The 25,388-nt window shown below is 36.4% G+C and overlaps 1 protein-coding gene across 3 annotated transcripts in view; it reads right to left on the bottom strand.

Moving 5' to 3' along the window:
• The window catches only part of LOC112058583 (protein winged eye), a 119,532-nt gene that overhangs the window by 19,974 nt on the left and 74,170 nt on the right, over nucleotides 1-25,388 (bottom strand). For 2 of the 3 annotated variants that reach the window (XM_052884509.1, XM_052884511.1), the window contains 4 exons: nucleotides 24,776-24,920; nucleotides 23,925-24,123; nucleotides 21,996-22,097; nucleotides 1,434-1,544 (listed from right to left, as the gene is read on the bottom strand). In XM_052884509.1, coding sequence (XP_052740469.1) covers nucleotides 1,434-1,544; nucleotides 21,996-22,097; nucleotides 23,925-24,123; nucleotides 24,776-24,920 — 557 coding nt within the window. Of the gene's footprint in view, nucleotides 1-1,433; nucleotides 1,545-21,995; nucleotides 22,098-23,924; nucleotides 24,124-24,775; nucleotides 24,933-25,388 lie in introns of all 3 variants that reach the window. The other variant, XM_052884508.1, reaches the window with a different exon arrangement.

The following is a 25,388-nucleotide window of genomic DNA, read 5'->3' as shown; positions in this document are numbered from 1 at the left end:
TATTCATGATTGCATAAATTACTTCAAGTTGGATATCGCATTTATTTTCTTCGCCAACACTATTAAAATTTTAATTTTTTTCTCAAGTTTTGTCTGCTTCCGCCATGAATTTTGCACGATTTTACTCAGGTAGTAAGATCGTGCAAAATTCATGGCGGAAAATATTAACTAAAAATATTAACGAAAATATTAACTAAAATCGCTTGAAGCAGCACATGGTTTGAATAATAAATATAAATATGTAGTTTATAGAACTCAAATGTGCGTTAAGAGTGGTAGATATAGAGTAGGTGTTGTAGGGTTAGGGTAGATGTAGGGTAGGAGTAGGGTAGGGTAGATGTAGGGTGAGAGTAGGGTAGGGTAGGGGTAGGAAAGAAGTGCACATAAGCTGAAGCGAAGCTTGACTGGGCCCGCTAGTTGAATATTCGAAACACTTAAAGCAAAAAGTATTTGACGGTAGGACGATAGACTCAGATAGGACAATCTACTATCAAGCAGGATGTATGTAAGTAAACGTAACTCAATAAATTTCGCAAAAACGCAAAAAGCTTGTCAACTTTTCAATTGATCGAATCATAAAGTAACGCGTTCCCACAATGTACCCATTATATTCTAACCACGTATTCCATAACAGCCTAATAAGCGACAAAAACTTAACGAGGCGTTATTGAATTGCTCGAACATAGAAAACGACGATTTATGCAAAAAATAAAACACAAAAACCAAAGTCATTGTACACGAAATAACCGCAGGCGTGGGCACTCGGCTAGTTCATTACGAAACGAAAATAAAACGATTCGATGAAAGAAACCGGTGGCCGTAATAAACGGGATCGAGTGTCGGCCCAAAAAGAGAATTTGGACCTTTTAAAAAAACAAATTAGACCCAAAGTGGTGGGAGGCTGTTAGCTGATTACATCATTTCAACGACCGGTCGCATCGTGAGCGCCTATATCGATACTTGCGCCCGAATGTGCGCGCAGCTCAAGTTATTTTGGGTTACGACACTTTTCACCGACGCCGTGCTCGCGACCAATATAAATTGGGACGCTATAATTATTATTTTCCTTAATATAGGTAGTTCGCAATAAAATTTTAACGTATGCAAATCACCTACGATTTTAAAAAATAACGTTACAAAAAAATAACCGTTACAAAGAAATACGTTAAATAATCGTAACATTCCAAATTAATATTACCGGTACTAGCAACTAGCTCAACTAGATAGTGTGTGTGTATAAAAGTGGGTTAATAAAAAAAACACAAGTAAAAAGGCCCAACGGACAAACTCAGTTGCAATGCCGCTACCAAAGCGGCATGACACCGCAGGAGGTATTTCACTAGAGCGGAGCGCTGGCAACGCTAAAACGCCGCTCTCGCAATGCAGTTGGCGCGCAGTTACCAGGCTCGCATGAATTCGTAGGAGGTACTCACCGGGGTACTGCCAGAGAGGCGGCGCGGGAGCGGGCGCGGGGGTCGGCCACGCCAGCGGGGCGGGGCGGTCGTCGCAGAGCACGTTGGCCACGCCCACCGTCATGGCCGTCTCTGCAATCACAACAATGAGGTTTTATATCTGCATTGGGCCGCGTACTCGCAGTCAGCCGCTCATTAAAAATATATAACACTTTATTTTGTGCGGAAAATAATATGGCGAGAGCGTTTCAGTTGAATAGTGCACGCACTGTACACGACTGTACAGTTGTAGACGCTTGTACAGTTGCTGTTGCTACTGCGTCTATACGATTACTGCGAGTTTTTATTAATTTACTTAATGTCTAACTTTAATATTTTTAACGATTTTATTAGTCTACATTGCAAGGTCTCATATACAAAAGGGCAAAAGGGATAGTTCTTAATTACATCTTTTGTCTATCGTAATTTCAGACTAACAACACGCCGGTGTTTATCTAAATGTATGATTGTTTCTTCATATTTGGTCATATTCAGAAGATCAACAAGAAACAATTATAAGGGTCAATCACTATATGACCAACGAATTATTGCATGTATAGGTCCTACTGTTAAGATGTGGATATAATCGGCTTAGGTTGAACTGATTGATACGTTAAAGCCCTCTGGCAAAGGGCTGCCATGAAGCGACGAAGTGATGACTGGCAAATGGCACAAGTTTCTTCATACATACTATACCGAAGATATTAAAAAAACAGTGGATCTTTACAACGTCCGCGAACGTTTTGCATCTACATTTTTTAATTAGTACCAAAAACTTTGGAATGCCCTTCCGGCGTTTGTGTTTCTTGACACTAATAATTCAAACACCTTCAAAGCAAGAGTGAATAGGTATCTTCTAGGAAACCGAGGACGTCGGCTCGACCTATAAAGAGGTAATGTTTGCGAGGTTGTAGGGGGTAATCTCTAGATCCACTTAACAGATTTTAAAATTTATTTTACCAATAGAAAGCCCACTTATTTGTGAGTGTCAGAGGCAGTATTTTATTCCAGTATTTCCACGCGGGTGAAACGTTGGGAAGAGGGCTAGTTTGTATAGATTAGGCAAATTGTATATTGTCGAAAATATCATCGCTGTATCACATAATTTGTAGGTATACGTACTACATCTATATCTCCAGAACGCCTTTAACCGATAGCAATAGACAAGGGTCAATGGGACAAGCCTTGAAGGGGTAAGAGCCTGTGTGACCAGACCTTTGTCATTTTATAGGCAAAAGCTTGTCAACTCAAATTCCTGTCAATGTTCGTGATTTTGTGCACAACGCGTTTGTGCTTGTCACCGTATGTACCTACTGGGAGCCTGCGATAGTCAGACATGCCTACCTAGTAGTTCGTTATCAACCTATATTCAGCCCACTGCTGAGCTCGAGTCTCCTCTCGGAATGAGAAAGTTAAGACCAATAGTCCACCACGCTGGCTCAATGCGGATTGGAGACTTTACACACGCACAGAATTAAGAAAACTCTCTGGTATGCAGGTTTCCTCACGATGTTTTCCTTCACCGTTTGAGATATGTGATATTTAATATCTTATAAAGCACATAACTGAAAAGTTGGAGGTGCATGCCCCGGACCGGATTCGAACCCATCACGCCCCCCGGAATCAGAGGCAGAGGTCATATCCACTGGGCTATCACGGCTCTACATACCTAGTAGTTCTAGTGAAAGCCCGAGCCGTCAGCTGTATCAGAGATTAGCCAAGACAAACAGACAGACAAAAATAAAACAAAAAGTTCATTCGTGTTTAAGTATCGTATATATTTAGATAGATAAATAGTAGATGGGCCGACTAGTCGGCAACTATCGCAGTTGGCCACTAGTTTTAAAGGGAATGTCTCGCGACGCTCAGGATTCCTTTTTTTAATAATCCTTCGCTTGCTCGGCATTCAATACTCAAGAACAAGAATTAAGAAAATAAACGCCAAGTACCTAAACGATAAACATAAACATACTTGCAGGCGACGCATAAATTAGCTGTACCTAAACTAAGAGCCGTGAGAGCCGAGGGATAAATGACCTCTGCCTCCAATTTCGGAGGGTGTCGGTTCGAATCCGGCCCGGGGCATGCACCTCACAACTTTTCAGTTGTGTGCATTTTAATAAATTAAATATCAAGTATCACTCCGAAACCATGATCTACTTGGCCGATTAGTCGGTCTCTTAACAAACCCACTAGTCGGATAGTTGGCAAAAGTCATAGTCGGCACATCTCTAGTAGGTAATTAGGTAAACTAAAAGCATTTGAGAAACATAGTTACGTATATTCATATCGCAGACATACACTTTAATTTTATTTACATGTATGTAGTAGATGATGAATCAATGAATCAATTAATGATGTGGTTGCTAAATATGTAAAATGCAATTATGCATAGGTACCTATTGCAGAAAAATATGCAATGACGATAGTCGCATATCGCGGGTAGTCGCGCAATTACGTAATAAACATAGATTTTGTACTAGTAGAAAATCTGTGGTAATAAAGACATTTTTGTTTAGTGTGCATAAGTCTTATTATTATTTACCTAGCCACTAGCCGAACACGGAAACTGAAGGGTCTTCGTATTCGGCAAGTGGCTAGTAGTGTTCACAGTAATAAAGCGAGGTTTACACGAAGCTAGTAAGCCTGGCCTGGCCCGTGTTCTTTAGATGATGCGAACTGAATTCATTTGATTCCTGGATTATTATGAGGATCATCTCACACTTCGTGTTTTTAACACGAATTAATTATCTTCACTTGTAACTAACTATGTATGTAAGAAAATCTTGGAATCATAATTTGACCCACTCCCCGCTCTTCGATTAGGATGAAATTTTGCACACGCTCCGAGTTCTGATGACAATACATGACTAGCTAAGAAATTCATTACAAATCCAATATGGCGGCCTCCCCAAATTGACGGACTAGCTGTTTGAAATCCACCCCCATGATATGGATATCAAATGAAAGGGTTTGCTGTCAGGATTACGAAAAAAAAAATCAGTGCGTGCTAAGTGTGTTTTTTTTAGTTTTTTAAACTATTTAAAGTTATTTTATCTTCCTTAGCATTTCACACCTCAGATAAATTGATTATGAACCTGCCTAGCCAGACGTTACCTACCCCTCTGTCAAAGATCAAGAATCAACGATCTAACTGTTTTTTAAATCTGTTTTTCTAAATCGATGATGAAATCGTTTTCGTTGAGCTCCCTAAAAATGCCGGTTTGTGTAGTTAGATGGCAAAAAAGTGCAACAATTTCTAGTATACTAAAAGATGAAGCTACGTTTAATATTTTACCTTCATGTAAAAAAAAGCGTGTAAAAACGTCTATCTTTTAGTACCTGTACGAAACGTACCTGTGGTTTCCAGTGAATTCGCAATTTTGCACTAGGACTGCATTATGAGCATAGATGCTTACTTAACTGTAAACTCCCATTGAGAGGTCTTTGACTTTTTGTCGGCAAACGGCATATACCGAAATGATTAAAAATAAGATCATCTATACATTATGTTGCCCTAGTACAGTCCCGTGAATAGTAAATTTGTAATCCCGTGGGGTCAGTAATCAATTGTGCCGGCTTGAAATGTGACTGGACCGGTTTTATTTCCGGGCGCTGACGTCGGTTTTACATGCGGCCCGAGGTATCTACGGTCTACTTATTAATTTTAAACTGCTGTTGATCCGGTGGTAAAGGTAGCTTCAGATTATATCAGGTCCCAGGTTCGAAAAGGCTAGCCTTAAAAATGTATAATGGAGTGTTCTTACAATAGTTCTCAGCTAGTTATAACCTTGAAGTTAATATAGAACCTTGTCACTTGATACTCATTAAATAGGATTTTATAGAGGAAAGATTAGATTTTTTTGAAACAAAACTTCGTTTGTAAAGTAAAATACACACGCTTGATTTGGGGAGTAGGTACGTAAGTAATGCGTTACAAAAAGTGTTATCGGGCGATGTGAACAGTCGTTGAGAGGGAAATAGGAGAGGGAGAGAAAAAAGCTTTACTTCAATCTTTTAACGTTAGCGTGTGGTCTAAAGCACACGTTTGTTTTGTTTGTTTCGATTTCAACTGAAAAACTACTTGACCTCAAAAATTCTTACACAATTTAAAAGCCACATCTTCATCGAGTAACATAGGCCTTATTTTATCCCCATATGTACACCGGAACGGGAACTACGCGGATGAAACCGCGGACCATTTCCCGTTTTTATATAAGTAATTTTGTAGAACATTCATTTGTTCGTACCTACTGCCAAACTACGGGTACGAACGATCGTTCTCATCAAAGCTAGTAGAGCAATTCTGAGCTGTATTTATCCCTTTTCCGATCATCTATGAGGGCCCAGTTCTCAGCGCAAAAGGAGGTCATTTACTTAATAAGGTTATTCAATTAAACAACGTCTTATTAAATCCATTAAGCAATCTAAAACGTGTGTATAGAATTACCAACGCGTCAGAACGCTTCCTTGATTAACGAAATTTGCATACGGATCAAATAATATAAACAAAAACAAAAAAACTTTTCTCACGAAACAAATTCCCACAATGAGATAGATGTAATATCGGAGTGGCAGTCGCGCGAGGAGGCAAAAAGATGATTACGAAACTACAAGCACGTGCTGGTATGTCTGTCTCGCTTTTGCTCATCACTCCGTCTCTGTTTTTTCTACGTAGTGCCACAGAGTATATTTGTACAGAGAGCTTGTTTATGTTTCACATCATTGTTTAAAAATTACATTTAGTTTCTTTGAATGGCATGCATGAATGCAAGAAATTAATGGAACGTTGAGCCACTAAAGTTAGCAACAAGAATGTATTTCAGTACTTATTTTTTTACTCATATAAATAATAAATAATAATAAATATAAATAATAAATAATAATAATAAATCATAGGTATAAAGAAAAACTTTAAAACCATATTAGTTTGTTTTTGTATTATGTGCAATTTATAATGAATTAAATTATGACAACATTTTCGGTGTCATAATTACCTGAATAGTTTATTAGTTAATAGAACTTTTAATAAATACCTAAACGACTATAGATATAACTTATTGGATTTATTTTTGTCGAAACTATGCACTAAAGTCTCTATTTCTACTTACACTGTACATCGTATCAGTTGACCTTCACCGCAAGGTACCGTTCCAACAACAGCATTCCAAGCGTAAGTCTATCTCGCTCCCACTCACCACGAAACGTTCACGACGACTCGTAATATCTCCTAGTAACTGCTGATAGCCTAGTATCACGCGCGCTGAAGAAAAGGGTTTATCCGACGCCGAATGACATTCGTGCCCCTAGATTTTCCGACCAAACAAATCTAGCCTAGTTTTCCACATAAAATAAGCTAAATCAACCAATAAAAAGCGTACTGAAAATATGTAAAGAAATCGATAAAATAAAATAGTTGCACTTTTGTTGTGTATTTCGTTCGTTTGAAGTTCGTTTATTTATTTATCTAGAAAACGGCGTGGCGGCGGATCGTTTTATTATTTTCACGCCGATTCTATTCTAGGTCAGATAAATAGCGTCCCTATCCTAGAATAGAACTACGTCGCGTTGCGTGCTCAGTGTAGCGAGGCGTAGCGTAAATAGACGATAGCACGGCGCCGCGGACGCCGGACCGGTATAGCGTTACTGTTACGGTCTATTGCAGACTGCTGTACGGATCTTCTGCGATGGCATTATTCTACTTTATGAGTAACACCATCCTCCATTAATTCATGATTCCAATAAAATTTAATACCTTTCACAAAAAATACAAATATTTTTAAATCTATTTAAAACCATCAAGTCTCCTGGTAGGAGTGATTGAGGGTCCAAGCAATCGGTGGCCAGGAACTGAACAAGGAACCTCCTCAATACGCGCCGTCTCTGCTCGTGGGTTCACTTTCTGTATCCGATTTTTGGTTCTCAAAAAGAACAGATCAGCGAAAACTTTTCTTTTCAAGTGAGCTATTGTAAATATACGGTTATACGGTACAAATACGGTTTTTATCACGGCGGTAATCCCGTGAACGAGGAACAAGTATTTTGACACATTTATCTTTCTAGATTTCAAGCAAATTTTACAACTTTAACAATTACATTTCTCTAATTAACTTAAACTTAAATTTTTCTAATCACACGGCAAGTACAGGGCATGACAGGTTTACTGGCTGCAATATTAAAGGCAGTAATGATAAATATCGATGCACAGGAACTGACGCCACTTCGTAGGCATCGTAAGATACTTATTATTATCTCAAGATCTATAGTCATATTGAAGAGCAAGCTGTTGATAGATTATCCTGGATACTGGATGCCTGAGTATTCGCCGTTAGTAAGGTGAGAACACAGAGACGATATTAGATATCTGGCCGGGATGATAACACGCTCGACGTTATATAATCAATATTCGCAGACTGTGAAATAATTTGATGGTTCCCCGTGCCGTGAAAGCAGTAAGTTGTCAATTCCGGTTGTAATCATTAACATCTGATAGTAATCATTACAGAGTCAACAGTGTCATCCTAAACTTATAGCACTATGGAGCACGGTGGGTGATCCGATCTCCGAATCTCCCTTTTTGATTGTTGGAGCTGGCCCCTGTGCCTTGCGGTAATAGCACATAATAGTATGAGTTATAGTTATAGTGATGATGATAATAAAAATAAAACTGCACGATTAGTTTTGACATACATATAAATGAAACTTATCTAGCACACGACTCAATTATTTGTTTAGCAGCCTCATAGAAAATAACACATTAAAAATGCAAAACAGAAAAAATACTGTTCTTAATTTATTTACATTATTTAGCGGTGAAATTTTTATTTATAAAAAGCGCGAGACCTATGAAAAAAAATACTAGGATAGCAGAGAATGAAAAGTGTTTCTTGTCTTGTTTTTTCAGATTTCACAACAGCTAAATTATTTATATTAGGTAAATAAAATGTGTATTTGCATGGATTAATAACAATTCTAAATAAATAGTTTGATGTAGTACTTACTGGCTGATTATATTGTATAATTATTTTTTACTTGTATATTTTGTATTTTATGTACATATAAAATAGGGGAAAAAATACATTTTAAATCGATTTTATCATAATTTATTTCGTAGGCAGGCCGACCCGACCGACTAATTATTAAAAATATCTTCTCTAATACATGTCGATATGCGGGCCCCTACATCATAGCAAATTCTATACGCAAACATCCGTGGGGTGAGCTAAGCCGAATTTGCCCTTGAGCATTCTTTTTACAAACATAACTCAGTCTTAAAGAGATGTCATAAGGTGGAAATTTAGTTGTCATGGCTTTCCCCTGCTCATTTTCTAAATTTCAGATGTGCATTTACAAAATTGAAACTTCACAGTGCAGCAAAGCAAATTGTTCACGAACGAAGGCGGTAACGTTTGTACAGACCAACAATGAGACGCCTGGTAACTTCCAGGTTAACTATTATTATGCAACACGCCAGTATTACAATTTACAATACTGAAAGCATACAACACTAAAAACAAAGCAATAGAGAGGTGTTTTACTATTAATATATAGTGTGGTTTTTAATACCCATAACATTCTCAATAATAATATGAAGCTTGTATTTTATTTATCACTAGCAGACGCCGCGGTTTCACCCGCATCGTACCCGTTATCGTAGGAATATGGGGATAAATAATATAGCCTATAACTTTCCTCGATAAATGGGCTATCTAACACTGAAAGAATTTTTCAAATCGGACCAGTAGTTCCTGAGATAAGCGCGTTCAACCAAACAAACTCTTCAGCTTTATAATATTAGTATATATGGTATATAATATTAATATATACTGAGAAAATTTGAATAATAAACGATCAAACAATAAACCTTTGTGCTTTATTTCCTTTTAGTATTAGTTATTTTTTTTTTTAATGTCATTTTACATAGGTATTTTATGTTACAAGGAGTATACAGGATAGCAAAAAATATATTTTGGCCGGGTTCTTTTTTTATTTAGTTAAGTGATATTTGTCTATTTCTTGTCTCTTTGTGTGGTAAATAGAAACATTGTGGCATATACTAGGGGCGTAGCGAATCGAGAAACACGTTCCCTAGACAGGCCGAGGGTCGCCGCAGCACAGAGGGAGAATTTCGTCTTGTGATTAGTTAGGGATGACAATCTCTGCTTTTATATCCATAACTAATGACTTATAGAAGTTTATTAGTAAGAATGCCACCTATATTGGAGTAGTACTTAAGAATCTATACTACTATAATATTCCATACCATATATGAGTAAGTAAGGAGGCCTGGCCCTGTAATGGGCTTTCAAATAGGCTTATAATGATAATGATGTTGAAAAGTGATTTAATCCTAATATGAAGTAGCGATTCTTATACAAAACCATCGTTTAATTAATTAGTAAGACTATGTTTACAGTTCCATATAAGTATGAATCAAACTCATGAAATTATTTTTAAAGCACCAAAAGTAGTCCCGAAACAATATAGAGAGTTAGAATGTATTCGATACATGCTACAAAGTTACAAAACTACCTAAACACAATTTTTGTCATAATCGAGAGAGATACTTCGATAGAGTCATTGCAGAGTCAACATCTATGCAGCAGTGCGCCACTAGATAGCGATGTTTGTTGGTTATTATCGTTTATCGTTGGTCGCGATAATAACAAAACAAATCAACGATCAACGATACTGATTCCCGTTTTCACGTTACCGTCAAAGTTTGTTAATAACGTCAGGCTGTTAGGTGTAGGTATCCGTACTAATCACTCCATATCCAAATTTTAATCCCGAGTTACACTATTCTTACAATACTAAAATAACATAACCGTAAAATTACCAGTCATTTATATGTATTATAAAAAAAATATTGTAAAGTAATGAGCTCGACGCTCATGAGATTTACTTTTAAGGAAACGCCTCCTTTTAGGAACTAGGTAGATAAACTTTGTATGAAAATTGAATAAAAAAAACTCGGACCACGCGAGCAGAGTCGTGTGAGTCTAGACTGATGTAATTTCAAAAATGAAGTGGTAAGTAGCGCCAGCCCTGCGGCGTGAAGCACGCCAAATGTTAGTGACGAGCGGCCGTGATTAGAAATACCCTTCGCCCGCTGCTGTGTAAGGGCACAGTTGCAAGAGTATGCGGTAGGTATGGAAACATCTACCCATAGGCGCAGTGACTCGTTGTCGTTGCTTTAGATCTAGTGAATAAGCGTGTCCGGGAAAATAAATATTTGCAAAAGATTTTATAACAACCTACCAGCGGCGATGGTTTCTAACAACCCGGTTCCTATCGGGTTACCTTTTACAAAACCAAGAGTTCTACGGACGTAAATAATTTAACGTACTCAGCCAAAAATACAGTCAGACTAAAAACACACATGAACGGGTTACCTACGAGAAAATTTCAGTCTTCGCTACTGCAACCTACCCACATCAATAAAACATTTAAACTCACTCAATGTATTCAAAACTAAATATAAGCTGAATATTATAGAACAAGTCATTCATATGTAGGTACTTACAGTTTGCACCCCATACCGCCGTGTTTTATAAATCACATAAAAATAGTATTGCCATGTATTATGCTAGTATACTGTGTAAATGTTGATTTTAGAAAACATCGAATAAAAGTCAGCTAACAAAACAGTTTGCAACAACTGCAAAATGCAAATGTGATGAGGGCCCTTACTCATAACTTTTAATAACGGCCGCAATTGTCTTTGTGAGCAACATTGTTGTCAACACAACACCACGACACTCGCTCGCTGGCCGATGTTTGTTTCACACATTCACGCTGGAAGATTAAAAAATATGCCTCCCATGATGAGTTAAAAATGCATAATTACACGATGCATATTAAACTCGGTTAAAACCAGAACTAAAACTAAAATATATATGAACAACAACAAGAATATTAGTTATGTCTTGAGCTGTATACATAATCAATATTAACCTTTCCCTATCCAATTAAAGATGTTTCGATTTTGAGTCTCTTAACCTGAAGCTATCGAAGTTCATGAAGGAGATTAGAAAATAAGTGTAGGAAGGCGAATATACGAAATATATAAATATATAAAAGGAGTAGACACGTTATTAAAAACTCGAAGACCTATTCCATTCTGCTATAGACAAAAAGTAAATAACTAATAAATAACTGCTGATCTTAAGTAGGTACCTACCGAAGCACACGAAAATAACCATAACTAAAACACAAAACTTTTCAAATATCGTCTATGGATCGTTTATAGAATAATAATAAACTCCCGCAATAATAAATACATATTTAATACCTAAATAATGTATTTCTTTGATGTTTTCTGTCCACCTATCTGAATTATTTCCTTTTTTAGAGCTTAGTAATATCAGACGAGTTGCGATTCTACACTATTCAATAACTAAGGTAAGTACTACACATTAAGGATATACAAAATACAAAATTCTACGGGATATGCAACGTAATTACGCTTACATGGAGTGCACACAGCTGCTAACTAAACGACCGCCCTCCGTTCTTCTAATATTGACACAGACCATAAACGCTATGTGTTAAAGACATTGATAAACTCTGAGCACGAAACAAAAGCTCCTGACGTCAACACACATCTATTCGGTCATTCAACAGACGAAGCCGATTTTTTATTTGTCTATTTTGTCGACGTTACACGCGCATGTTAATTTATGCGAATGTTTGCTTGCGAACGAACGTGAATGCGCAATTCTAGGAAATGCTGTTTGAAAAAGTCTGCTGCTCAGTGGTTTACTGTAGAATCATTTTTTTTGTAAAGTTTTTCGGTTACCTTTAGAGTACAAGCATATACATCTGTATGTAACAAATATAATAAACAGAACATAAACCACAAAAACAAACAAAATCCAATTATATGTTATTAATTAAAATATAAGATTTACAATATTAAAATAAATAAACAAATTTTATAAAAACAATGTGAATACATACATTGTCGTAATAGTATTTAGGAATATATATTTGTAAACCTATCTATTTATTGCGTATAGAACTTTACAAAGTTACAAACGGTAAACTTACGATTACGATTGAAGTATTTTATTATTATTGGACGATAGAACGCAATACTAATCAATATTTATCTGAAAGTAGGTTGAAATCGTTCGAAATTGCTGTTTTAAAGATAACATTATCTTATTTAGTGATAGATAATACTGATTATTACATATTGTAAGGAAAATATAGAATTGTAGACGTTAGATAGGTATAGCTACTATTAGGTAACATTTTCTATCAACGACATGAAATACGTTTTACTAGCTCCAATGACTAATACACAGACGAAACGCTCAAATAAATCAAAAATAACTCATTTTTCTGCCGTAAGCCCCCAAATGTTGTCGACCACTTGCTGCGGCGTTATTATCTACTGAACTCTGTTTTGTTAGCATAGACCACTATTTTATACTATACTAGCGGACGCCCGCGACTTCGTCTGCGTAAAATTCGATGTCAATTTTACTACTACCCCCTAACCTAACCTAACCTACCCTACCCCTACCATACCCCTACCCTATCACTACCCCAACCCTACCACTGCCCCGACCCTACCCCTACCCTACCCCTACCTTACCTATACCCTACCCCAATCCTACCCGTACCCTCCCCGTACCCTATCCCTTTCCTACCCCTATCCCACCCGTACCCCTATCTCACGCCTATCCTACCCCTACCCTGCCACTTCCCTATCCTACCCGTACCTCTACCCTACCACTACCCTACCTCTACCCCGACCCTACCACTACCCTAAACCCGGCCTTAAAAACCTACCCTACCCCTACACTACCCCTACGCTTCCTTACCCGTACCCTACCCTACCCTGTAACTTCTCTATCTTACTCCTACCCTTAGCAAAATCGGTCCAGTCTTTCGAGAGTGGTGGTATGACCAAGAGAAATAGAGACTTCTATGCTAATAATATAAAGAGGTAAAGTTCGTGTGGTTGTAGGAGGTAATCTCTGGATCTACTGGACCGATTTGGAAAATTGTTTTACCAATAGAAAGCTACGTTATTTGCGAGTGTCATAGGCTATGTTTGATCCCCATATTCACACGGGAACGGGAACTACGTAAATGAAAGCGCCGGGCGTCATATAGCGGAATTTCTGCGTCTTTTAGAAATTTTGTATTATCTCCGAAACTATTTAAGTAATTAACATACTGTAAAGGGCAAATCTTATCTCCATAATACCCTTGTGATTATTAAATAATTTATTTTAATAAGGATTAAAGTTTAGTTGTAAATAATGACGTAAACCTAAGTATATAAAATTAATAATTTTTAAAACACAAAAGGCCTTTTTTCTTCTATATATCAGCTAATATATAGAAGATAGATATATGGTGTCGCGGACTTTTTTGTAGAACTTTTAAAGATACATAAAGTCTCCATATATTAATTTCAATTTTACACAATAGTTAAGGCAGCGCATGCGAATAAGTCTGTATAAGAGGATTTTCAGTCCGACCTGTATGACAAAAACTGTGATAACTCGGCTAATAAATATGATACCAATATAAAATATAACTTATAGCACTCCCCGATAATGTAGCATTCTACTGGTGAAAGAATTTTTAAAATCGGACCAGTAGTTCCGAAGATTACCCCATTTAAAAAATGTGACAAACTTACAAACTTTACCTCTTTATAATATTAGTATAGAAGTATAGACTACGTATGTATATCTTTTACAAAATTAAGTTAACACAAAACACTATAATTACACTTACTAAGTTTTAATTAATTTATATACACAACAATCGAAATAATACCATAAAACGAAATAATAACTAATTACACGAAATACGTATGACGAAAGTCGAAAGTCGAAACGAAACGAATAAAATAAAATTACAAATTATTTATTTGAATTTAAAGTTTAAACCTGATTACCTGAACCTGGTCCTGAACCTAAACAAAGAAAGTACGACGTATCTAAACTATAAATTAAAACTTAAAGTATGTCTCTAATCTCTGTTTCTAAATCTAAAAAGCAAATACGTAAATAGACAGACAAACAGTACCTAGTTAACTTTAACTACCTACGTGGTACGTGCCTAGAAGTAGAACATAATCATTAACAATTAACATCGACTTGCCAACATCTAAGTAAATTTTTCACCACCAACACCAATGTATGAACAATCAATTTCGATCATCATGTAGTCGGCATAAATCTCCCTAGCGCCGTACAAAAATATGGTGTTTTTGCTCAACGCCATCTATTGGTAAATGGATAAAACGCCTACATAGAGTTTAGTAACCAAAAATGCTGATCCCTATAAAATACGTAGAAACCTATAGAGGAAGGTTCAACTTAATTTGGCGGTTGGCGCTTAAACATAAGCGGCATTCCGCCTTTTAGAAATTTTGTATTATCTCCGAAACTATTTAACTAACTAACATACTATAAAGGGCAAATCTTATCTCCATAACATCCTTGTGATTATTAAATAATTTATTTTGATAAAGATTTAAGTTAAGTAGCATAAATAATGACGCAAACCTAAGTATATAAAATTAATAATTTTTAAAACACAAAAGGTACTATATCTGCTAATGTATAGAAGATAGGTATATGGTGTCGCGGACTTTTTTGTAGAACTTTTAAAGATACATAAAGCCTCCATACATTAATTTCAATTTTACACAATGGTTAAGGCAGCGCATGCGAATAAGTCTGTCTAAGAGGATTTTCGGTCCGACCTGTATGACAAAAACTGTGATAACTCGGCTAATATATATGATACCAATATAAAATATAGCCTATAGCACTCCCCGATAATGTAGCATTCTACTGGTGAAAGAATTTTTAAAATCGGACCAGTAGTTCCGAAGATTACCCCATTTAAAAAATGTGACAAACTTACAAACTTTACCTCTTTATAATATTAGTATAGATAAACCTCTATGACGATGTACATAACAACTATTTTTGTATAAACGCGGAGAGATAGTCGTGCGCTACTTTTTAATTAAGAAACCCAAATGCTTCTCAACTCATATGACCCTAGTACTTGAAAGTCAACTTTATTTTCGTTTAGGTAGAGATTGCTTTGACAAGGTATGCAAGAAGAGGGAGCACTATGGAGGGAGGGAGAGCGATATAATAATAATTATGTGTTTATTGCAGCATTCAAGTATGAAAGAGGGTCGCCAGGGGTGGGATGCGTGGACCTTGATAGATTATCGATCCTTCATATTGAGTAAGTAGATATTATTTTCTGAACTAGGTACAATTACGAAATGATTTAACTACCTATTCATATTAATTAACCATTTATATATAAAAACTTCGAATTCGCAACGCCAAATTGCAATTAGGTACTTCTGCGACATTTATATCATGCCAAACAAAATCCGGGCCAAGCATTATTTCTTATTTGGTATAAGTTTCCAGATCTACTAAAACAAAAGGTTAGAAGAAAACTAACTCTAAAGTAAATGTATGCAGAAACAATATTTTTTGTTCTTCTTCGTTATCGTGCAATGTAAAATGTTGCATGTCCAATTGTCATCAAACATCACGCACATACAGCGTGCTCCGAAAGTATTACAATTAAAAAACTGCGTATTTTGCGCGACGGTGTATATTCATGAAGCCATAAAAGCGACCGGCGGTGGCGCAATTTATAGTAATTGTAAAACTCTGATTAGCATGTAATTGGTCGGGCCGGTGTTTTTGCCGTGTAAATAAATTCGTGCTAGATAGGTACATCCGCCCGCTTTCACGATGTTATCTGTTCGCCTTAGTACGAGTTTGAGCAGCGCGAAAACTTTGTGAATAGCCTCACATTTGTCAGTGATTGATTTACAAACATTGTCATTTATGTAAACCTATTCGATTAAATTATTTATGGATTTTACTAAATTACGCACTATATGATCTGGTGTTCTTCGTACCTACTAACCAAGCAAAATGAGTGACAATTATTATTAAAATAAAATTAAAAAAAAACCCAAAATATTTTTATAAAAAATTAAATAACCAATTTTCTTTTTTGTATTGTTTTCCTTTTGGTATTTTCCATGTTCCGGTTTTTCTACACTACCATCGTATTGAAGCAAAAAATATTCGATTTCGAGATTTTTATATGCATACCAGCTGACCCGGCAAACGTCGTTCAATCCTATTCTCTGATACAAAACAACCAAATGAAATAACCTACCTATTTTTATACTAGTACCTTCCAAACGTACAACATTTTAAATATTTATATATTTGATACTCGTACCTATAAAATTATTTTTTGTTATATAACGCAAAGTTTTTGTTCGGAACAATAACATAATTCGACATCGAGTTTCGTTTCTGAAACTATAAAACCTCGTTAGAGAGCGCGGCGCGGGTAATGAGAGGACTGTAAAGCTCCGGTTTCAATTAATTTTATAAAGCGCAGGTATAATAAAACACTAGTGCACTATAACAAAGCGATAACCGAACGTAACAGGTTATAGCCCAACTAAAACTATTGTTACGAATCAGTTTATTAGACTAACGGGATTGCATAATAATTTACCCAGAGATTTATAAACTAATTGCGATCTTACAGCCCTCGCATAATACAATAAGGCAAACATCTGCTGCCAAATGTACTAAGGTTTTGTTTTTTCGTCTATTTTTAGTCTTTGTAAAAAAATATATTTACACATATTTTTTTTATTAATTTATTTATTTCATTAACGCGACAATTATACGTAAGTATAGACGTTTAAATATTTATAGTTATACTAATATTAGGCTATTATTATCAGAAATCATGACTTCCTGGTGTCGGGATATATTGCGCTTTTCTTTTTTCTCTCTCTCTCTCTAAATTCTCAACTGAGTTGAGAAATTGGTGTTAATACCCAAAGAGAGAGCACGTTACGCTGCCATACGAGGTGCCATTCAAAAACAATGCATATGATAATAAAAACCAATATAGTTAATAGGCCAGCTGGAGTGGAGTAGTTGGCATAAGTTTTATATAACCTCTGCCGAAAAGAAAGGAAAGTAGTGGTGAAACAATTACATACAAGCCTTACTCAAAGGGTGTTCAAATAGTTGAGATACGAGTATGTATTTATGTACAATAAATAACAATAAATAAATGAAATGTAAATATAAGCGATTTTGACAAACAAATGACGAAAACATATAAATTTGCAAGAGTGTGCATCTGCAGTGTAGCCACACATACTCACAGTTGCTGCAATTAAAGCGCTATCAGCGGCGCACGTATACAGGTATACGCTATAATTGCACTTAAATTAAAAGCCTGCAGGTATATTATAGTTCAAAAACATTTGCCGGCAATTAATTGATTGGCGGAATATTTAATATGAGATCTGTGTTTTGTAAATTACAGAGATTACCTATCTATTAGAGTATAGTTACACGATTACTTCGATATTGAAATTTGACGGTTCTGTAGGAAAAAAAAGGGGTCTGTCAACATTGTATCTAATAAAGCGTGGTGTCGAGTTGATTTTAGAACCAGAACCTCACTCAGCCCCTTGAAGCTGTGAAAAAAATAAACTTCCAAGTTAACATAAAAAAAAGATACGGCTGTTTATGCCACAAAAAAAGTACAATTCGACAATGCAAACAAAGTTCATAGGGTACTTATAACTTTTACATGGGTAAGTAATATTTTTTTAAGGGAAACATTTAAAAATCATTTGTAATCTAACTACAGAAAAACATGGTTTATCCGCGGACAAAGTGACATATCTATCAGGTAAGTAATATTTTTATAAGCTGATCGTTTTAAGATTGTAATTTCCCGCAATCTATCAATAATGTACGTTTTTCCCCACAATTCTTCGAATAGCGATAAGTACAGGCACAGGTGAACATATCTCATAGCATCACACATTCACTGACCATACTGAGCATATTAGCATATAATTGTCTGGTTCAGCTGTTTAGTAATAAATCTCGCTCGGAACTTTACAATAACGACCTTTTTACATTCGAAATTAATGATCAGCTGCTGTGGCCAGGTGTTTAGGACTTGCAGGACATAGTCTGCGCTAGTGAGGATAGCTAAGGTGTTGCTGACGCCGCGCGGTTTTACTCGCGTGGTTCCCGTTCCCTTAGGAATACGGGGATAATATATTGCCTATAGCCTTCCTCGATAAATGGGCTATCTAAGACTGGAAGAATTTTTCAAATCGGACCAGTAGTTCCTAAGATTAGCGCGTTCAAGCAAACAAACAAACGAACTCTTCAGCTTTATAATATTAGTATAGATTAATAAAATTAAATATAATATCATCTGATCTAATACAATACTAAAATAGGTCTAATATAATATGTTGAAGATACTATTTTGAATTTTTAACAAAAGGCTTCGTTACTGATACGCCAAAAAACGTATTTTTTCATTTTTGTCTATTTGTTTGTCTGTCTGTCATGTCGTTGGCTGAGAATCACACCGAAAATACTGAATGAATTCAAATTATATTTGGCACGCTTTGAGTTCGTTTTAGGAGGTAAGACCGCAGGACATGATATTTTTATTGTGAAAATCAGGCATTCTCTTGAGAGAGGGGATGAAAGTCACAATACTGCAGCTGCAATTCTATAATTTGTAGGCTGATTTATTGAAGTGACAACTTCTTATGGAAGGGTAAACCTCTTCGTAACGCATTACGGCGACACTCTGTTTGGCTTCTCTTTCACTCACGCAACGACAGTAGGTTTAAGTTATCACGTTTGTTGAGCGTCCCGAGACGCAACATATTTTTTTTTAATTTTTAAATTCCAGTCGATCGTCAAAATTGGTCTACGTCTACTGTACTCGTAGTTGCGGTATGAAGAAGTAACAAATATATATTAAGGGTTGAAAATAAATCACTTTAACTAAAAATGTATTACCTTACAAATTGTAACTGTACATATTCGAAGATGATCACTAGCTATAGTTAGAATGTTAGTTTAAATAAAAGCTAATCATAAATAGTTTGTTTATTGTAAATCAGACAGAAAAACATTTTGGGGCGTTTCAACATTCAAACAATGTCCATGAAATATTCATTTTTATGGGTGCCCTGTTAACCGGGCCAAAGGAAACGTGGAGGAAAACCGCAATTATGTACTTATTTATACCTACAGTTATATATGTGCAGTAATGGCTGACTACCCGCTGATACTAATGGCGGCCTATTGCATAATAATGTTATTAATAACGTGTACCAGTCGTTTTCACTTTACTTACTGTTCATATTTAACCTTTAAAGTACGATAAAACATAATAGCCGGTTGTCTTCAATAAATACCATTTCTACTGTAATGAAAGGGTTACAGTAGAAATGGTATTTATTGAAAGGCAATGAAAAAGTTTATTACAAAACTTAATTATGACTTCACATTGTTTTTTAGTTATTTCTGTCCAATTATGTGTAAACATTATAGACAAAGTATGAATGAGTGAAAAAAAATGTTCAATTTCTGCGAATAAAGGAGCAACCTATTTAATTCAACTTAGAAGAAATCTTTTTGAAGTTTGATGTAGTTCTTTCAACGAACATAATAAAATGTATAGTCTGGAAGGCTATAAGTATAACATAGTTTGTGTTTATATGTATTTCATTTGTTGTTTACCGTTATACATTTTTTGTGAAATTTTTATACATACATACACATATTGTATTTATTTACAAAAAAAAATCGAGGTCCTAAACTTGACGTCTTTCAGAGGATAGAGAGTTTTTTTTTTTTTATGCAATATAGGCCAGCGCTTGACTACAATTAAGCCTGATGGTAAGCATTAATGCGGTCTAAGTTGGAGCGCGCTTACCTAGAAGATGCCTATTCACTCTAGCTTTGAAGGTGTCCAAATTGTATTTGTCAGGAAAAACAAACGCCGGAAGGGCATTCCAAATTTTTGCTGTACGAATTAGAAATGTAGATGCAAATCTTTTCGTACGAGTTGCCTGGACATCCACAATATATGGATGCCACCGTTTGCGACATCTTGCTATTCTGTGGTAGAAAGGGGAAGGAGGAACTAGATGGTGAAGTTCCTGAGCACACTCGCCAAAGTATATCCGGTAAAAAACCGACAGACAAGCTACATTGCGACGATGTTGCAAGGTCTGCAATTTCGCCTGTGTCAACGGTTCATTACCAATTATCCTTCTAGCGCGGCGATCTATCGAGTCTAATGCATCAAGCTGATATTTTTCAGAACCATCCCAAAGGTGACTGCAGTACTCCATACAAGTTCTGACTTGAGCTTGGTAGTTTACATATTACTATACTCCGTGATATAGTATGCGTAAAGGTTAAGACAAAAAAAAACAAAAATAAATATATAGTGTCCCTTGCTTTTATGAAAAACGTAAAAGTGAAATTAATATTAATATAAAAGGTCTATTGTCTCCATGAAGTATTGAATGCTCATAGAACTATGTAAAAAAAATCACATCAAAAGACAAATTTCACATTTTAAAGTAAAGCGACGGCCTTGATGTTCAGACTAGGCTATAATTTACCCATCTGAGGTTTTGCCGTTCGGTAGCTTGATATAAAGTGGCTCACTCTAAAAAAAACCTGCCTCGACCAATCGAAAATACATCAACAAACGTTAAGTAATGCAACGGTCGATATAATATGAATGAGTGATAAAAAAGTTCAATTTCTGCGAAAAAAGGAGCAACCTGTTTAATACTACAACTTACAAAAAAGCTTTGTGAATTTAGTCCTTCTGGCGAACATCATAAGGTGTATCGTTGGATGGCTATGAGGAAAACATAGTTTATGTTTATATATTTCATTTGTTTTTACCGTTATATATTTTTTTTTTCATTGATCGAACGGTTGTCTATACATAGTGGTACCAGGTTTACAGAAGTGTCAGAGAGGTGATTGTTACATTGGTGACGTAAGACGTGGAGGCGGACCGTGTAATGTTCGCGTGGTAAGGTCATCCTACCTACTACAAAAAATTACAAACATTACAATCATGTAAGCTACACTATGTACACATTGACCACGATAAATTTGATTTATTTATTATATGTCAGCGTACCTGCGCTAAATTACTAGGATATTATAAAATAAGAAAGATTTAATGAATTTAATTGTATTGTAATTGTTTATCTTGTCAAAATGAATAATCCAAACTCAAATGTTCACAACATACACAATTTATTGAAGTATCGTTGTATCCTATTTACTATGATCGTATTAATTACGGTTCTATAGTCGGCTCTGATTAAATGCATATTACCTATGTTTATATTTGAGCCTTCGTTGTCTTCACATTTGGATGGCTTATCAATGACAACGTTTTAACTTTTAAAATTTTATTTCATTGTTAATTGTATTATATCAATAAATAACATAGTCAAAAGGTTGTTTATAAATATTTATCTATTTTTTTTAATTTTATTACTTTTTCTCTTCGAAGCATTTCATTTTGTGTTATCCCGCATCGCCGGGCTAAGGATCTCTCGTTTTTAAATATTTTTGCTTCATTTCATTGCAATACCGTACCGTACTATGTATAAATTAAACTTACCAAAATCGTGTAGCCTTTGATTCTCCTTCTGAGAAAGCGCGGCTAGGAGGCCCGCGTCGCCAACCCTTTGACGAGCCACGGCTATCCCGACGGGAATCGAACCTGTTACACACGTAATTATTGATAAAATTTTGATAGGCATTACACAAATTATATCAGTATATTAAATATAAAAAAATAACATTGGCTCTAAGGTGTCAAAATTTAAAACATTTTTTTTCTATTCTTTCTTCTTTACCTACCTATAAAAAGTAAATGTTAAATTAGTTGTTAATTAAAAATTAAAAATAATGAATGTGTCACGGTTGAATGAATCACCTTTGCCTATTGCATCACACTGTCTACAACTACCAGGTACACATGAATCGGTAGAAGTAACAAAATCTCGGTCCCTATCATTTTCCTTGAGAATACGTAAGGGCCTTAACTGACAAGGCGCGGTAAAACGGCGTTGACTTAATAATATTCCCAGCATTGAAATAAAGTTAAATATAAAACAAACAGAAACACACCAATGTTCTCATTAGGCAACTTTTAAAGTTGACTTTATTTTCAATGTTAACAATTTGACAACTCAACAATCATAGCTTCGCCGCGTCTAGTCAAGTGACTACCTGTCGTTAGACAGTTTAAAGTCAATTTTCCCAAACAAGGGACATACAAGTAGTTGTAGTGGTGTCTGTTAATAATATTTCCGAAAAGCGACAGGAATTTTACCTTCATCTTTCTTGGATCAATATAAAACAGTAAACAGAAACGCTGCATAGTGCCTCGCTCGGTAGATGACCCGACCTTACTCACAAATGATTGTTGAAATTCGCGTTGCAAACAGCTGAGTCTATTTTTCTTTCGCAAACAGGGCAACATAAGCCAAAAGAAATCTACATCAACATAGTTTGTTAAAAGCTTGCTTTAGCGATTTCAATGTTCTGTGGAAATATACTAAACAAGAAAACTTAGTTCTGTTTGTATGTAATTTTTATTAAGCTAATATGTAATGTAAATTATGTCCACGTGGAATGTAGGCAAGAAATACTGGTTGTTTTTCCGTCAGCCAGGTATGATCCTTTACACAACAAATGATCTAAGCCCTTATGTCACCGTCGTCGTCCATAATAATTAGGAAATAATTCGGAGATTTTATTGGCACTGCGGATGCATGGTCTAAGGGTCTCCACGGGAAAAGTTAGTTGACCAGAGTTGATATATAAATCGGTTGCTTCATCCTTCTTCACTGCATGTCTTCACTAAACCGCGCAACATGATAACCGGACAACATGAGTAACTAGGAGCTGACTGTTGTTCAGACTGGCGGGCGGCGGCGGTTCTGGTGACGCTTGCGCCATTTTGACGGCAGACTCGGCGACATGCAATGTGGGATAAAATCTCTTTGCAGTGATCCACCACCCCCCCCTATAAATCGCGGTATAAAGTTCCCTTTCTGCACGTCTTCACTAAACTCCGCAACATGATAACCGGACAACATGAGTAACTAACTAGGAGCTGACCGTTGTTCAGACTGGCGGGCGGCGACGGCTCTGGTGACGCTTGCACCATTTTGACGGCAGACTCGGCGACATGCAATGTGGGATAAAATCTCTTTGCAGTGATCCACCACCCCCCCTATAAATCGCGGTATAAAGTTCCCTTTCTGCACGTCTTCACTAAACTCCGCAACATGATAACCGGACAACATGAGTAACTAACTAGGAGCTGACCGTTGTTCAGACTGGCGGGCGGCGACGGCTCTGGTGACGCTTGCACCATTTTGACGGCAGACTCGGCGATATGCGATGTGGGATAAAATCTCTTTGCAGTGATCCCCCACCCCCCCCTATAAATCGCGGTATAAAGTTAGTTCTCTTTTTGCACGTCTTCACTAAACTCCGCAACATGATAACCGGACAACATAAGTAAATAGGAGCTCACCGTTGTTCAGACTGGCGGGTATACCCGGCGGCGGCTCCGGCTTGTTCCCTGGTGACGCTTGCTCCAGTTTGACGGCCACTAACTCGGAGACGTGCATGTGTTGCGGCTCGCGCTTCACCTGCACCTGGACGTTCTGGCCGGCCACGCCGACCCACGTCACAGGGTTCGTCCGACTGCAGCCGCCGTCTGTGTGTATGACCTGTTGACGTATTAACATAAGAACCTTATAAGACAACTAAAACGTGATTATTTATCGGACCCACCACAACACACACACTGCACGAGTGACGTGGAAAATAGCGTAGTAGTAGGCAGAGACGTCGTGTGAACAGGTTACTCGTCCTGCCGCATTTCATGCCGCTTGATCTGCCCACTTCTCCTAATTTTGTCAGTTTTGAGCGCGAGTCAAATTACTAGTACTAGTAATTTGACTCGCGCTCAAAACAGTGTGTGGGCAGACAGGGTCCGAAATATAATTTATTAGTAAAATGGTTAATAAATGATATTTCGGTTTGTGCTAAGAAACGTGCTCGTTTAAAATATTACAAAATTCATTTTGAATTGAAATTCATCCTTATGTGTACATGAATAAACATTTACCATCATGTAGATAATGCTACTCGTAGATTGCTTTCGATAAATAATTATCTATACAAATCGGTTATAATTCTATAATGCTAGCCACAAACGGTCAATTATTCTAACGTTTCTGAAAAGCAAACGGAAGTACCCATGCGGCATACTATACAAGTCATGTACGCAGTGAGCAACACACGATCAATTATAGTCGTGGGTGCTACAGAAATGTGAGAATAATTGACCGTTTGTGGCTAGCATTAGGATTTGCTTACCTTCTTGGGCGAGTTAGTGAGGCAAGTGTTGCAGCTGCGCTTGGCTTGCTCAGTCTTGATAGTGAGAGGCTGCATCATCGCGTCCGGGCAACAGAGTGGTTCAGAGAGACACTTGCCCAGTTTCGCCTCTTCCATTCTGGACTCCCTGTACATAACACTTAATTAATATTATTTTTTTGTAGATATATATATATATATATTTGACATTATATTTTATATTGGTAAAATGTTAAAATACATAGAAATTTATTGAGGTATTCAGCCAACAAATATTAATAATTAAATTTAAATAAATTAAAAACTTAATTAATTAATTCTGAGGTGGCAGGCATTATTTTATTGTGTTTTAAGATATGTGTAGTAAGTATCTTTTATTACACTTCGAAACTACTGGGTCATTTTTTTCTCAATTTTGGACAAATTCTTTACATTAAAATAAAGCTACATTATCAGCGAGTAACATGGGCCTACGGCTAGTAACATATAGCCAATGTTAATGATGCCTACGAGAATAATAATCGCGGGAGGCCTGTTAAAAATATCTTTATATAACCTGAATACAGATAATTCCAGTTTCCACTAATCTGGAAGTTTATAAGAACGCCCTTTTATA

Source organism: Bicyclus anynana, chromosome 11 (assembly GCF_947172395.1).
Source record: "Bicyclus anynana chromosome 11, ilBicAnyn1.1, whole genome shotgun sequence".
Lineage (NCBI taxonomy): Eukaryota > Metazoa > Arthropoda > Insecta > Lepidoptera > Nymphalidae > Bicyclus > Bicyclus anynana.
The sequence above is the reverse complement of the archived record's forward strand: the minus strand, read 5'-3'. Positions and strand labels throughout refer to the sequence as shown.